This window comes from Schistocerca nitens, chromosome 4 (genome assembly GCF_023898315.1).
Source record: "Schistocerca nitens isolate TAMUIC-IGC-003100 chromosome 4, iqSchNite1.1, whole genome shotgun sequence".
NCBI lineage: Eukaryota > Metazoa > Arthropoda > Insecta > Orthoptera > Acrididae > Schistocerca > Schistocerca nitens.
The window spans coordinates 197,622,093-197,639,469 of record NC_064617.1 but is presented as its reverse complement, the minus strand read 5'-3'; the positions used below and the strand labels follow the sequence as shown (position 1 = coordinate 197,639,469).

General features: G+C 41.4%; 1 protein-coding gene across 1 annotated transcript in view; it reads left to right on the top strand.

The window, feature by feature from the left end:
• LOC126253156 (uncharacterized) overlaps nt 1-17,377 on the top strand; it is a 169,627-nt gene that overhangs the window by 28,913 nt on the left and 123,337 nt on the right. The window contains exon 2 of the mRNA XM_049954314.1: nt 3,390-3,603. Within this exon, the coding sequence (XP_049810271.1) occupies nt 3,402-3,603 (202 nt within the window). The 5' untranslated portion in view covers nt 3,390-3,401. The remainder of the gene's footprint in view (nt 1-3,389; nt 3,604-17,377) is intronic.

Sequence of the window (17,377 nt, the reverse complement as noted above, 5' to 3'; positions counted from 1 at the left end):
AGATAAATTCAGAATCAGAATATTACTTTTTATTAAAACATCAAACTTTAAAAATTGCATCTTTATATTACATGAACAATGAAGTGACCCATACTATTATATTCTTATCTGACATTATTAACTTTGCCAATTAAACAATCTAAATTCAGAGAAGCAAAAATCATCTAATAAACAACAAAAATTGTTGATTATCTACTCAAAAATATGACAATGCCAAAACTCCTGAAAAGAGATAATATAAATCAAAAAATATGTGTGTGTATGGTGCTATACTAATTATTTTTATTGCATACCACATTATAATCTGGCTGAAGCAGTTAGATTTCAGCTCATATAAAAACTGTTCAGACATATATTCCCAAGGAAAAAATTTAGTCAATCATTAATTTCAAGCCATCATATAGACACACACAGATTCTAACATGTGACATGTTCATGCCATAAATAATTCTCAAAGACACAGTCAAAGTGCTGTATTTCCAAGCAATTGTATACTGCTGAGTAGCTAACTTGTGGTATAAAGTTAATTTCTATCACATGTATTCTCCTTGATGTTAAAATTATCACAGACATAGTGTACATACCTGATATTATCGATTTATATTGGTTACATCCTGGAAGTTATGTTATTGTTATATTAATAATAATTAACTGAGTTATAAACGAGGAAAACATTTATGAGAGGTGAAGACTACGGAAGATTGACCTTCTACTTTCCAAATAACAGAATACACAAGTTAGTTAGTTAGTTAGTTAGTTAGTTAGTTTGTGTGTGTGTGTGTGTGTGTGTGTGTGTGTGTGTGTGTGTGTGTAAAAAAGAATTTATCTAAAAGTTGGCGGAGTTGTCAGTCTTATTTATGTACATATCAAGCCTCTACTATTTAATGAGTTGTTATCTTCACTCGTAAATTATTTACATTCTACTAGATCTTTCCAGTACCATAGAACAGTCTATTCATTATAAAGCAGTGATTTTCATAGAACTGTGTTTTACATGTATTACGTCTGCTTTCAAACATTAATGTATTACTTACCAGGCTTATAACATCTCAATATTCCAAATGTGATACACTTTCAAAAACTGATGTTGTTCTTTAGCATTAGTTACAGATATTTTAGCACGCGAAGAGATAAATTAGAAAGTGTGTGCTATAAAGACTGTGTTACTTATCTGCAGTGATGGCCACTTGAAGTTTATTTATAGGCCCGTTGATGTTGTTTCGGCCTAGGGATTCCCATGTCTTTATGTGTGTTAATTAAGACATTGTTTTCTGAATATTTCATTTATTATTTCTGCATTTGGTGACATCATCTAAACTTCACAGACCAGTAATACTTCTTTTTCAAAAGATAACACATGACAAAATACTTCTTCCTCATTATAACATTGTGTAACAAAGGACCTCAGAAAGATATACTGTGTTTGAAACAGTCAATGTACAACTAACAGTTTTGTATGCTGTGAAAAAACTGAGATAACTGTGTAACAATTTCCATCTCATCCTCACTTAAATTGCTACAGTTTTGGTGCCAGAATTTTCTATATAAACAGTCTTCTAGAATTACAGACTATTTTCTAAACAAAACAAATTTATAGTGAATATACACTGATCAACCAGAACATTATGACCACTGACTGACTATTGATACAAATGCATCCAGGAAACAGCAGCGTCACCTGGTGAGGAATGACTGCTAGTCAAACATATACCTGTATATGGTGCATGTAGTATCAGTAAGTGTGCTGTCCATGTGTAGAGTGGGAAAGGCACCCGATCTGTCTGAGTTTGACCAAGGACAAATTTTGATGGCCCAGAGACTTGGCATGAGAATTTCAGATACTCATGACTTACTGAATGTTTGAGGAGTGACATTGTGAGTCTCTTCAACACATGGTGAAACCCTATCCAGACATCACCCCCCATTACAAATGTTGAATGTCAAAGGTTCAGCAGACTGCTAAAACAGGATAGGCAGTGAAGTTTGATGAAACTAGCATCAGAGTAAAAGTGTGTCTGCACACACAGTGCACCATCCACTCCAAACGATGGGCCTTTGCAGCCAATAACCCATGCATGTGCCAGTGTTAACACGACATTGGCAACTATGACTGAAATGGGCACATGACCATTGGCACTGGACACTAGCACAGTAACAGTGCAATGCATGTTCTGATGAATCCCAATATCTTCTCTGTCATGCTGGTGGGAGGACACAAATCTATTATCTTCCTGGATAACAGTTCCTTGGCATCTGCTCTATGGGATGGAGACAAGTTGGCAGTGGCTCCATTAAACTCTGGGAACATTCACATGGGCAGCCATGGGTACGGTGGAACTCATGCAATGCACCATAATGGCCAAGAAGTACTGTACACTGGTTGCAGACCATGTATGTCCCTTCTTGATGTTCATGTTTCCCAGGGGCAGTGGCATTTTTCAACAAGATAATGCACCATGTCACAAGGCCAGGAGAGTGATAGTGGTTCAGGGAACACAGTGGCGACTTCCACTTGATGTGTTGGCCCACCAACTCACCAGATCTGTACCCAATCAAACACATGTGCGGTATGGTTGAATGTGACATCAGTACTCATTGCCTTCCTCCCCAGAATTTATGGGAATTAGGTAACTTGTGTGTGCAGATATGGTGCCAACTCCCTCCAGAAAACTACCAAGGCCTCAGTGCTTCCATTCCACAATGCAACCCACCGTTTTCTGCGCCAAAGATGGACATACCGACTATTAGGTAGGTGGTCATAATGTTCTGGCTGATCAGTGACTCTGTTTTGAAGCGACAATTTAACTGTAGCAAGAGTACAGTTTTATTTTCTTGAATTAAAATTCATTTAAAATGGAAGAATTGAGATGTTCTAACTTTGTTTACATCCTTTTTTTTCAGGACTCTTACATTTAATGAATTATTTTTATTGAAGTTTTCTGTTTGACTGCAATCAACAAAATTAATACAAGACAATGAACAATAAATTATCATTTTTAGCCTTTCAAATAGAATTTTGTTTGTCTTGACCAATTTTGAACTTCTCAATCTTTATTAATGGAAGTTATAAAAGAAAAGCCAATTGTAATTAACTCAGTTATAACTCATTTATTCCTGATATTGTTTATTTATTGCAAAAGCTGAAGAATAAGTTTTTGGACTTTAATTACAAAATGTTATATCTTACGTATGTCAAAAAAAATTAAAATTCAATACATTATTTTCGAATTAAACATTTTTGTGGCAACCATGGTCTAGATCTATAAAATGATTCATCAGTAAAAATTTATTGTGAACTACGAATCTGAAACTGTATCAAATAGTTCAAAACCAATCTGGTATCAGTCTATTTATATTATTAATTTGCCCTTTTTCCTGTTATTTTACAGGCTGGTTACAGAATGACAGAAGGGGTTGGAAATAACAAATATGTTTATTTTGGAGATGGTATAAAGAATAATGAGTGTGGTATAACTATTTTTAAACCTGAAGGTGTGGATTATGGATCTTGGCAGTGCATGCTCATCATCACTTCTAACCATGATGAAAAACTTATGACATCTTTTATTACTGTAGAAAGAGAAAATTCGTCATCTACAAAAGGTATGATTTTTAAATTTTCTTCATATAGATATAACCTGAACAGTATGAATGCTATTTGTGTGGCATTTATTGGTACGTTTTTTTTTTTCTTTTTTTTTTTTTTTAAAAAAAAGTATGTCATTTTAGTGCATTGAAAAGAACAGGGAAAAATGAACATAAAGTGCTAAATAACACATATATAAAGCTTTTCTTTCTTGCTGTATTATAGAGTTAACTTCTTAGGCTATACATTGAAAATATATCATGCATTTATTCAACAGAAGTGAGCAGTAAGAATAGTTTGTAAAGTGGATAACCATGTATCTTGCAAAAGCCAAGGACCCTGGAGTTCTTATACTCATTTCCCAATATATTTACTCCTTAATAGTTGTTGTTGCTGAGAATAAAATTAGTTTCAGCTGAACTGTGATGTACACAAAAACTATAGAACACACAAAATAATTGTCACTTTGTCTAGGATTCAAAGTGGAGATACGTATTCAGCAAGCTCAGATTCGGCATTAGGTACGGTATATGGAGTCCCAAACAGTTTAAAATAAAAAAACAATTCCTCTTCAGCCACTACATATTACAAACAAATAGTGAGAAGTCTCAATTTTGATTAACACTATTCAGTGGAAACTATAGTACAAAGAAATCAGAGAAAGAAAAGCTTTATATATTATGTATGTGTTATTTAATTGGATAGATAAAAAATCTACTCACCAAGTGGTGGCAGAACACACACATAAGACAGTTGTAATTGGCAAGCTTTTGGAGCCAGTGGCACCTTTTTCAGGCAGAAGGGTTGAAGGCAACAGAAGAGGGGTGAAGGAAAAGGACTTGGGAATGACTTATTATTGGGGACTGCATCAGATGAGTTTTGAAAACCTGAGAGCTTAAACAGTTTAAGCAGTAATCTCTGTCTGTGTATTACCCTGTCTTCCACCTTTAAGAAGTTCAAGCAGTAATCTCTGTCTGCATATTACCCAATCTTTCCTTCTCGTCCCGTATGGTAAGTCTCTCCTAACTCACAGTTCTGGGTGACTTTCCTGAAATCTACATCTTGCTTGCTCCTTCAACCCTTCTGCCTGCAGGAGGAGCCATTGGCTCTGAAAGCTTGGGAATTACAACCATCTTTTATGTGTGTGTTCTGATGCTGCTTGCCAAGTAGATTTTTTATCCATAAAATTAAATAATTTTGTCAATAATTGGTTGTTTTCATTGTTATGTGTCATTTAGCACTGTATGGTTCTTTTGCCCCTTTTCTTTTCAATGTTAAAGTTCGGCTGCTTTATCTTAACTCTTTTTTTTAAATTATTAAATGAGAGAGTATTATAGAAGTATTGTCAATCCATTTAGCTATATATATAATTGTTATGAGTACTTTAAAATATAATTTCTTATTCATGATTAGAGAATTATGAATACTGTGACATGCAAATTATTCTGTACTGACTTTAACAACATTGAATGAAAAATAAAGTAGATTGTTTATCTAATATGAGTTTCCTCATTTAAAATTAAGTTTAGAATAAAACAATTTAAATTTATCTTTACTAATTGTGTTGTATAGCATTACAATTGAATACTATTTCTTCAACAACAAATAATTTTCAGTTCTGTATGTATCTTGTTTTCAGTCCTAGGTTAACTTGGAATCGTCACTAATAAATGACATAACAACACAAGAAAACTTCATTTGTAGGCATGACAACTACTGAAATAAAATTCCTCCTCACATACAGCCACAACTAATTCAGAGAAATTTGAAATTTCAGCTTGGAAACCTCAGGGAAATGCTTTCATAAAGCAGTCACCACCCTGTAAAAATCATTCATCAAACTCATGACGACTCAGTTGTGATTACACTTTCATTGTTGACATAGCATATTTCTTGGTAAATTTTACAATATACTGCCACAAAGACAACAGTTAGATACTTTCTTCAAATGGCACCTTGGAGCTAGTCGGATGTCGGATATAGGCCACAGTTTGTCCAGTACTGAATGTGTCAGAAAGTGTTATTTCAAGGCTTTGTTGACCCTTCCGAGACCAATCAAATGTTCAATGTATGTCAGTTCAAGGTTAACTGAAAATAACTACACCACATCAAGATCAGTATCTGACCTCAACTGCAGATCAATAATGTTAGCTACAAATTTTATCCTTTGTATCAACAACTTTTTATCCAGGGAGGAGTACACATACTTACTAAAATAGTTTGGCTGCAAAATTAAATCATAGCTCTCATTTACTGGAGCAAAGCTATAATTTTAGTGCATCCAAGTGTGTGCAGTCCATTCATGACTTTTCCATTCTTAGTAGATGCCAAGGAGAATAATAGCTCTAATGAAGTGTCTTGAAATCCTTCATACAGTGTGCACTTTTTCTTGCCATCTTAGCTCCCAATTCTGAATTGGTGGAAGAGAGGAGATTAGGCTACGAAAGTACTGTCATAGCCAACCTAAGTGAACTGACAGTAGTGTAGCAGCCACTAATGGATAATAATTTCGATTTCTCTGTGCCACGTTAGGACAGCTTAGTTAAGCTTTCCTTTATTTAAACAGTTCCTTACACTTCAATTATCAGGTAAATTTGGGCAATGAATATCTGTTTTTTATATCAAACCATACATTCTTTGCAATTCAGATATGCATGCAAGCATCTGAGTTCACACCAACAATTTTAGGAATGCAATGCAAAATCCTACTTTACTAAAATGTAACTTGACAGCATCTCAAAGAAATATTGTTTTAAAGTTGTATGTAATTATACATCATCAGTCAAGCATATTCATCAGAAATTTATCCTCAAAACTAATAACCAGTTCTCTTCTCAGACCTTCTGTCAGGTTGTGATTTTGGTTTCACATAAATATTTGGAAATAGACTCACTACCATCTTCAGATGACTGTTGATGAAACAACTGTTTTAGTAAGGTATCATTAGTCACTCTCATCAAACCTGCTGCATTATATAACACATGTTAGTAGTCTTCATGTACAGAAAATACCCTAATATATATCCTTCATACTGTGGTTAAGGCAGTGGACTCAGATTTTCCAGGAGAGGATTCAAATCCATGTCAAACAGATTTAGGTTTTCTGTAAATTTCTGTATCACTTAGGGCAGATGTCTGAGTAGTCCCTTTGGAAAGGCCATGGTCACATTCCCACCCCATGTATGTTACACACAGTATTATATATAGGAAGAGCTAATTCCAATTAAAAGTCTGTCACAAATAAAGCTTTCAACCAGTAAGGCTTTCATCAGAAGTAGACAACAGATGCGCACACACACACACACACACACACACACACACACACACACACACACACACACACACACAACTGAAGTCTCGGGCAACTGAAGCCGCACTTTGAGCCAGCAGCACTAGTGCATGATGGGAGTGGCAACTGGGTGGGGGTAAGGAGGTGGCTTGGGTGGGGAGGGGGATGGATGGCAGGGTATGGGTGGTGGACCGTCCAGTGCTGCTGCGGAGTGCACAGGGATACGGTGGAGAGAGTGGGCAGCTATGTGTAGTCATGAGGTTAGGCAAAGAGAGGGGAGAGGTAGGGAGGGGGGAGGTTGCAGAAAAGGAGAGAAGTAAAAAGACTGGATGCGATGGTGGAATGAGGGTTGTGTAGTGCTGGAATGGGAACAGGGAAGAGGCTGGATGGGTGAGGACAATGACTAACGAAGGCTGAGGCTAGGAGGATTACGGGAATGTAGGATATATTACAGAGAAAGTTCCCACTTGCACAATTCAGAAAAGCTGGCATTTGTGGGAGGGATCCGTATGGCACAGGCTGTGAAGCAGTCATTGAAATGAAGGATGTCATGTTTGGTAGCATGCTCAGCAACAGGGTGGTCACCTTGTTTTTAACCTGAGTTTGTCAGTGGTGATTCATGTGAACAGACAGCCTGTTGGTTGTCATGCCCACATAGAATGCAGCACAGTGGATGCAGCTTAGATTGTAGATCACATGACTGGTTTCACAGGTAGCCCTGCCTTTGATGGGATAGGTGATGTTTGTGACTGGACCGGAGTAGGTGGTCGTGGGAAGATGTATGGGACAGATCTTATGGTATGAACCATGAGATAGAGGGTTGGGAGCAGGGGTTGTGTAGTAATGGATGAGTATATTGTGTAGGTTCAGCGCATGGCAGAATGCCACTAAGGGGGGGGGGGGGGGGGGGAGGATAGTAGGCAGGGCATTTCTCATTTCAGGGCAGGCTGATAGGTAGTCTAAAACCTGGTGGAGAATGTAATTCAGTTGCTCCAGTCTTGGGTGGTACTTAGTTATGAGGGAATGATCCTCTGTGTCCTGACCATGGGACTTTAGGAGGTGGTGGAAGACTTGAAAGACAAGGCATGGGAGATTTGTTTTTTGTACAATATTGGGAGGATAATTGCAGTCAGTGAAGGATTTAGTGAGACTCTTGGAATGGAATGGGTGGCAGCTGTCAAAGTGGAGGTATTGCTGGTGGGTAGTAAGTTTAATATGGATGGCGGTATTGATGTAGCCATCTTTGAGGTGGAGGTCAAAATCTAGGAATTCCTATAGATGGCCCATGAGTAGGTTGGCATAGGATAATGCCATGTGGGTGCACATAGCCATACCCTGTATTTGTTTGTAGGTAATTCTTTCAAAGGAGTATTAATTGAGGATGAGGATATAGTAGGTCATGGCAAATAGGAAGGAGGTTGTTGATTTGGTATCCATCAGGCATTGGGAAAGATAGTGTTCAAAAGGAGTGAGGGTATGGGCATTAGGGATGTTTAGTCTAAAGGGAGATGGCATCCGTAGTGATGAGCAGGGCACTGTGTGGTAAAGGGACAGGAACTCGGGAGAATTGGTGGAGGAAACGGTTGGAATCTTTTATATAGGAGGGTAGGTTCTGGGTAATAGATTGAAGGTGTTGGTCTACAAGAGCAGAGATTCTGTCAATGGGGACACCATAACCAGCCACAATGGGGCGTTCTAGGTGGTTGGGTTTATGGACCTTGGGAAACATGTAGAAGATAGGAGTGCGGGGAGTGGTAGGGGTGAGCAGAGAGATGGACACTGGTGAGAGGTTGTGGGATGGGCCTAAGGATTTGAGGAGTGACTGGAGATCCTGCTGGATTTCTGGAATAGGGTCACTATGACAAGGTATGTAGGTGGATGTATCTGACAGCTGGCAGAGTAATTCTGCCAGTTAATCCTTGCAGTTCAAAACAACAATGGTAGGATTATAAGATCAGTATCAGTTTTTAGATGGTGGACTGTGGTTGTTTCTATGGATGTAAGGTTAGTTTGCACATTGAGGGCTTTGGGAAATAATGGTGAGGCAAGGTTCACAGTGAAGAAATTCTGGAAAATTAACAAGGAGTGATTTGGTGGCACTGGGGATGGATGGAGTAATGAACTGAGTCAAGTAGGTTTCAGCCTTTGTCTTTGGTTGAGGCTGACTGATAGGATTGGTGGCAGAAAAGTGTATCCACTGAAGGGACTGAGAGAAGGAGAGAAGGTTTTTAACAAGTTCTGCATGATTGAATTTGGGAGTGGGGCAGAATGTGAGGCCTTTGTAAAAGACTGATATTTCAGTGGGGCTAAGGCTTCTGGAGGAAAAGTTAATGGCTGTACTTTGGGTCTGTTTAGTATCTGGATTCTTTATGGTGGTGGGAGGGAGTTTTTGAGGGTGGAGTAAATGTAGTAGGTATGCGTGACAGGGTTTATCAGCTATGAGGGGACGTAGAGGAGGTTTGGAGGTTGTTGGAGGGGTTATTCTATATGGACCCTTCCCATCAACACCAGATTTTCTGAATTTTGCAGGAGGGAACTTTCGCTGCAATATACCCTACACCCCTGTAACCCTCCTGGCCTCAACATTTGTTACCCATTGTCCTCACCCATCCAGCCCCTTCTGTGTTACCATTCCAGTGCTACACAGCCATCATTCCACTATTGCACCCACTATTTGTCAACTTTGTGTTTCATAATATTGTTACATTCCATCCTGGATTTCCATCATTTTACTTTTTCCTGATGACTTTTCTTTGATCCTAACCCAGTGCTATTGTCCTTTGTTACTATTTTCTAATGCGTCACTATACTCAATGTCTGTTCTTCTTTCTCTTCTTTCCTGTGTTTCTCTTGTTGCCTTAAAAACGGCACAGCACACTGTACTTACAAGCCACACTGTATCAACTGTCTTGGCTGCACACAACAGACGGCCTCAAGACCACACTGATTGTTGTTGCAGCATCTTGTGTCCCACACTATCATTGACTCCCTCAGGTTTCATCTTGTTTCCCCCTTTTGCATCCATTTCATCCTTCTCATGATTTTTTACATATATTTGGGAGTATTTATGTGAATTTTTTCACACATAATTCTACACTATTTACATAATTTTTCGCATGTTTTCCATCACCATGGATCCTTACTCCTTCCATCTGCATCAATACTGAAAAGCTTCCTTATTACTAGCCAGAACACAGTCCCACATAATGTTCCTGGAATGTTGCTTGGCTCATGGAATCTCCCCACCCCCCAAATGGCCTTACCATCAAATTACCCATCTCTGGCTGGACACCACCTTCCACAATGACCTTCACCTGTCCAGATTCCAGCAATCCTTATCCTTCACCAACATAGTCCTGCAAAACCATATCAACCAAGTGCAAACCTCCTTGCAGTACATTCTCTACATCCGAAAAATTCTCCTGCTATTCAATCCCAAATTCCTGAATCCATAACAAACATTGAAACCCCTTCCTCCCTGGAACTAGAGCAATATGCACAATGCTACCTCAAGAAGCTCTCCACCCTGCTCACTTCCTACTCCCGCCTTGGAGCACAACTGTCCACCACCTCTACAACAACCTCCAAACCTCCTTTATGTGTCCTCATAGCTAACAAACTCTGCCTCGCCAAAACTCCCTCCCACCACCACACAGAATCCAGATCCTAAACAGACCCAAAACACAGCCATGAGCCTTTCCTCCAGAAGCCTTAGCCTCACAGAAATATCAGTCTTTTTCCAAAGGCCTCAACATTTGCCCCACTCCCAAATTCAATCATGCACGAGTTGTTAAAGACCTTCTCTCCTTCTCTCTGTCACACTTTTCTGCCACCAATCCTACCAGTCAGCCTCAATCAAAGACCGAGGTTGAAACCTGCCTAACTCAGTTCACTACCCCATCCACCCCCCACTGCCACCAAATCACTCCCTGATAACTTTACAGAATTTCTTAACCATGAACCTTGCCTCATCGTCATTTCCCAAAGCCCTCAATGTGCAAACTAACTTTACATCCATAGAAACAACCACAGTCCACCATCTAAAAACTGATCCCAGTCTTATAATCCTACCTTTGGACAAAGGCTCCACCATTGTTGTTTTGAACTGCAAGGATTAGCTAGCAGAAGGACTCTGCCAGCTGTCAGATACATCCACCTACATACCTTGCTACAGTGACCCCATTCCAGAATTCCACCAGGATCTTCAGTGCTTCTCAAATCCTTTGCCCCTTCACAGAACCTCTGTCCAGAGTCCATGTCTCTGCTCACCCCTACCACTTCTACGTTCTACATGTTTCCTAAAGTCCATAAACCCAACCACCCAGGATGCCCCATTGTGACTGGTTACTGTGCTCCCACTGACAGAATCTCTGCTTTTGTAAACCAAAACCTTCAACATATAACCCACAACCTACTTTCTTATATAAAAGATACCAACCATTTCCTACACCGACTCTCCACAGTTCCTGTCCCTATACCCCACAGTGCCCTGCTCATCACTATCGATGGCACCTCCCTTTATATTAACATACCTAATGCCCATGGCCTCACCGCTACTGAACACTATAATTCCGAATGTGTGACGGATTCCAAACCAACCACCTCCTTCCTATTTGCCATAACCAACTATATTTTCACCCACAATTAAATCTCTTTTGAAGGCATTATCTACAGACAATTCCAAGGTATGGCTGTGGACACCCGCATGGCACCATCCTATGCCAACCTATTCAAGAAATATCTAGGGAAATCCTACCTAAACACCCAGAATTGTAAACCCCTCACCTGGTTCAGATTCATTGATGACATCTTTGCAATCTGGATCAAGGGTGAGGACACCCTATCCACATTCCTCCAGAGCCTCAACAACTTCTCCCCCATTTGCTTCGCCTGGTTCTAATCAACAAGCTACCGTCCTGTGTGTTGACCTCCACCTCAAAGATGGCTACATCAGTACCTTGATCCATATCAAACATACTAACCACCAGCTACACCTCCACCTTGACAGCTGCCACCTATTCCATACGAAGAGGTCCCTTTCATATAGTTCAGTCACCCACGGTCATCACATCTGCAGTGACGAGTGGTCTCACTGAAGCCTTCACAGACTGTAATTATCCTTCTGACCTTGTACAAAAACGAATCTCCAGTGCCTTATCTTTCCAGTCTTCCACCACCTCCCAAAGTCCCACCGTCTTGCCACAGAGGAGCATTCCCCTCACAGCTTAGTACCACCCAGCACTGGAGCAATGAATTACATTCTCCGCCGGGGTTTTGACTACCTCTTATTGTGCTATGAAATGAGAAATGCCCTGCCCACTATCCTTCCCAACCCTCCCACACTGGTATTGTGCAGTCCACCAGACCTACACAATATACTCATCCAGCCCTGCACATCCCCCTTATGTCATGGCTCATACCCCTGTAATAGACCTAGATGCAAGACCTGTCCCATACATCCTGCCTCCACCACCTTTCCAGTCCAGTCACAAACATCACCTATCTCATCAAAGGCAGGGCTGCTTGTGAAACCAGTCATGTGATCTACAAGCTAAGCTGCATCCACTGTGCTGCATTATATGTGGGCATGACAACCAACAAGCTGCCTGTCCACATGAATCGAGGCTGTGGGCAAGAAACAAGTGGACCACCTTGTTGCTGAGCTCGCTGCCAAATATGACCTCCCTCATTTCAATGACTGCTTCACAGCCTGTGCCATGTAGATCCTTCCCAACAACTGCTTTCTTGAATTGCGCAGGTGGGAACCTTCCCTACAATATATCCTACATTCCTATAACCTTCCTGACCTCAACCTTTATTAGTCATTGTCATCACCCATGCATCCCCTTCTCTGTTCCCATTCCAGCACTACACATTCCTCATTTCACAATCACATCCAGTCATTTTACTTCTCCCTTTTTCCTCTGCCCCACCCCTCCCCACCTCTCCCCTCCCTCTGTCTAACCGCCCAACTGCAAATAGCTACCCACCCTCTCTCCAAGTCATCCCTGCATGCTCCCCATCAGCACTGTACTGTCTGCCACCCCTACACTATTATACCTCCCCCTCCCCACCTCAGCCTTCTCCTTACCCCCACCCAGTTGCCACTCCCATCATGCACTGGTGCTGATGCTCACAGTGCAGCCTCCGTTGCCTGAGACTGTGTGTGTGTGTGTGTGTGTGTGTGTGTCACCTATTTTTTGACAAATGCCTTATGGCTGATAGCTTTTTATTTGTGACTGCCTATTTGTTGTGACTATCTGCGACTCAGCATCTCCATTATATGGTAAGTGGCAATTTTCCTTTTCATGATATTGTTACATTCCATCCTGGGTTTTCCATTGTTTGGTATCTCCAATTAAATAAGCTTATCAGCAGCACCCAAATACTTTTTACAACTGGAAAGAAACCTACCCTTTGTGGTAACTGGCACCCACACAACATAAGGACGAGAAGGAAACAATGAAGACAACCATACACATTCTGTACATGGGCAATACACTGAAGAAAATTAGCTGAATCCTAAAATGGAACAAATGTGGCAATTTGTCAATGTGTACAGTGGTGAGGTGTACTCACACTTGTGGAGACTCACCACAAGCACATAACTCCATCATTCCAGAACTCTGTGTCAAAACTATCCATGCCAGTAATTACAGGAAACATCCCAAACACTCATCTTTCACACCAGTCTGTGTACCAGTGCAAATCCAATTTGACAGGAACCTGATCACCAGATAGCCAATTAGGCCTTCACAAGGTATGGAGCCCTATGGTTGTTATACTGAGTGTGCAACATGATGCGGATGAGAATTTAGTCCGTACAGCAGCAATGAGTCATAAGAGCTTGGCTTTAATGACTGCAAATGCCTGCTATCATCCAGAGGTCACTGAACTGGAGCCACCCTAATTTCATCAATAGTCATCTATCTAAGGTAACAGCAAGCCTTGTTGCCTAAAATTAGTGCAGAACTAATGCCAAAAAACAGCAGAATACTTGAGAAGAAATCTGATATGTCAAACATATGTTTAACGAACTTTAATGACTTGTTTATTTCTTATCCGGCATGTGCTCATTGATCACTACTTCTGTACTGATGATAAAGATGACATGTTGAGTTGCAGGCAAGCACAATAAAAAGACCGTTACATAAAAGCTTTCAGTCAGTCTTCTCCAGAAAAGAAAAACACACACACATTCACACAAACAGTTGCACCTCACACTCTCTGACCAGAATGCTACTTAAACACATCAAATGGGAACAACAATCTTGAGTGGGGTGGGGAAGCTAGTGGGATGCCGGGAATGGGTGGGAGAAGAGGACTCGGTGCTATGTGGTGGAATGTGCAGGGACTAGAGGTGGCTGGAAAGGCTACCAAGTGCAATGTTGGGACGTTGACGGGGAGGCAGGGTAGCGTAATCTGGAAGTGGAAAGGAGAGGAGCAAGGAGCAGAGAAGAGAAAAATATTGGTGGGTGTGCTGGCAGATAGCAGCACCCAATGAGAGTGAGGGGACAAGAATTGGGAGGAAGTGACAGGACAGAGGGGATGTAAATAGTTGGGTGGTTAGTGGGGAGGGTGGGGGGAGGGGGGGGGACAGTAGACTGAGAATGGAATGATTTCAGAAGTGGAGAATGCATTCAAAGGACAATTCCTATCTGAGCAGTTCACAAAAGCTGGTGGTGTAGGGGAGGGTCCAGATGGCCAGGATTGTGAAGCAGCCATTCAAATAAAGCATGTTATGCTCAGCTCCGTGTTGTGCCTCACTTTGCTCTTTGCCACAGTTTGTCAGTCCACTTTGCTCCTGAGCACAGTTTGTCAGTGACCATTCTTCCTGGTGGATGGTTGGTTGGTAGTCACACCAATATGAAAAGCTAAGCAGTGATGCCAGCAGAGGTAGTATATGACATGGCTGCTTTCACAGGTGGCCCAGCCTCTGATGTATTAGTATACACCTGTGACAGGACTGCACCATAAAATGCTGCATGGGTGGATTGTATTGCTTCCAAGGGATATGATCCCTGGAGCAAGGGGTCGGGACTGGAAGTAGCATTGGGATGGGCTAGGAAGTTATGGGGATTCGATGGGTGACTGAGCGTCACTTTAGAAGAGGTGGGAATGAACTTGATTAGGATGTCCCTAATTTCAGGGCATGATATTATATAATCAAAGCCCTGACGAAGGAGGTGGTTGAGCTGTTCCAGTCTGGGATGGTGTTGGGTGACAAAGGGAGTGCTCCTCTGCAGCTGTTTAAAGAAACAGGGTGGTGGTAGGATTGATGGTGTGTGTGACTGTGACATGGGATATCTGTTTGTGGTCTAGGTTTGTGGAAAAGGGGGTGGGGGAGTAATTGCCTGACTATGAAGGCCTTTTAGAGGGCCTTCAGCTTACTGGACAAGGAAGCTCCCATCATTGCAGATATGCCATATCCTGGTGGCCAGGCTGTATGGGAGGATTTTTTGGTGTGGAAGGTATGGCAGCTGTTGGTGGTTGATGGGTTTAATAAGGACAGAGGTGTGGATGGAGCCATTAGAGAGGAGGATGTCACCATCCAGGAAGGTGGAACACCGGGTTGAGGAGAACAAAGTGAATTGGATAGGAGAGAAGCTGTTGAGGTTGTGGAAGAAATGAGGATAGGGTATCCTGCTCTAATTCCAGATCCTTAAGCTGTCATCAGTTAACCTGAACCAGACCAAAGGTTTGGGAACAGATTTCTTGTGCCACAGCCTCATACAAACCAATCCTCCCACCATACTCGAGAATCAACGACAAAGGAGCACTGCCACCATCACTCAGTCACCCCACACTGCATCATCATGTTCTGAAATTAGTAACATCTTACACAAGATCCTACCCACACCTCTTAAATTGGCATTCCATCAACCACCCAATCTTCATGGCCTCCTGGTCCATCCCAATGCCACTCCCAGTCCCAACCCCTTGCCACAGAGATCACATCCCTGTGGAAGACCCAATTGCAAGTCCTGCACATTCCATCAACACGGTACTTCTTGTTGCAGTCATGTTACGGGCTTATCCTACCCCATCAGAAGCAGGACCACCTGTGAAAGTAGCTGTATCATATACCACCTATGCTGCAATGATTGCTTAGCTATTTATATTGGTACGACTACCAACCATCTGTCCACCATGATGAATGGCCACTGAAAAACTGTGGTCATGAGCAGAGTCGACCAACAAACTTTGACCAATAGCAAATTGGACCACCTGTGGTTCAACATGGAGCTGAACATTACATGCTTTATTTCAGTGGCTGTATCGCAACCCAGTTCATCTGGATCCTCCCCTCCACCACCAGTTTTTCTGAACTGCTAATAGGGAAGTTTTCCTTACAACATGTTCTTCACTCCTAAAATCATCCCAGTTTCAACCTACTGTCTCCACTCTCCACCCAGTTGTTTATGCCCCCTCCATCCTGTCATTTTCTTCCAGTTAATGTCCTCTCACCCTCATTGTGTGCGAGTCTCTGCCAGCATACCTGATAGTCTTCTATCCTTCTCTGCTAATTTGTCCTTTTCTTTCTGCTCATTGATTTCTTCAACCCCTCCCCCACCCCCCTCACTCCCCCACAGCCTCTCAAAACTGTGCTTGAAAGTCTTTTCCTGCCACCTCTAGTCCCTGCACACTCCGCCAGGCAGTGCTGATTCTTATTCCCCCAGCTGGGACTCTACACCCCTACCCCTTTCCCCCCACTCTGGGTTCTTGCTCTCATTCAATACATTTCATTTGCATTATAGCTGCACAGGCTGGAGATAGTGGTCATGTGTCTGTGAGGTGTGCTTGCTTCTGTGAATGTGTGTATGTTTTTCTGTTTTGATGTAGACTTGGGCCAAAAGTGTTTATGTAACAGCCTTTTTTGTGCCTGTATACATGGAAGAATCCTGGAGATACTAGAATGTATCACATAGATTACATAATGGTAAGACAGAGATTTAGAAACCAGATTTTAAATTGTAAGACATTTCCAGGGGCAGACGTGGTCTCTGACCACAATCTATTGGTTATGAACTGTAGATTAAAACTGAAGAAACTACAAAAAGGTGGGAGTTTAAGGAGATGGGACCTGGATAAACTGAGTAAACCAGAGGTTGTACAGAGGTTCAGGGAGAGCATAAGGGAACAATTGACAGGAATGGTGGAAAGAAACACATTAGAAGAAGAATGGGTAGCTCTGAGGGATGAAGTAGTGAAAGCAGCAGAGAATCAAGTAGGTAAAAAGACGAGGGCTAGTAGAAATCCTTAGGTAACAGAAGAAATATTGAACTTAATTGATGAAACGAGAAAATATAAAAATGCAGTAAATGAAGCAGGCAAAAAGGAATACAAACGTCTCAAAAATGAGATTGACAGGAAGTGCAAAATGGCTAAGCAGGGATGGCTAGAGGACAAATATAAGGATGTAGAGGCTCATCTCACTAGGGGTAAGATAGGTACTGCCTATTAAAGAGACCTTTGCAGAGAAGAGAACCACTTGTATGAATA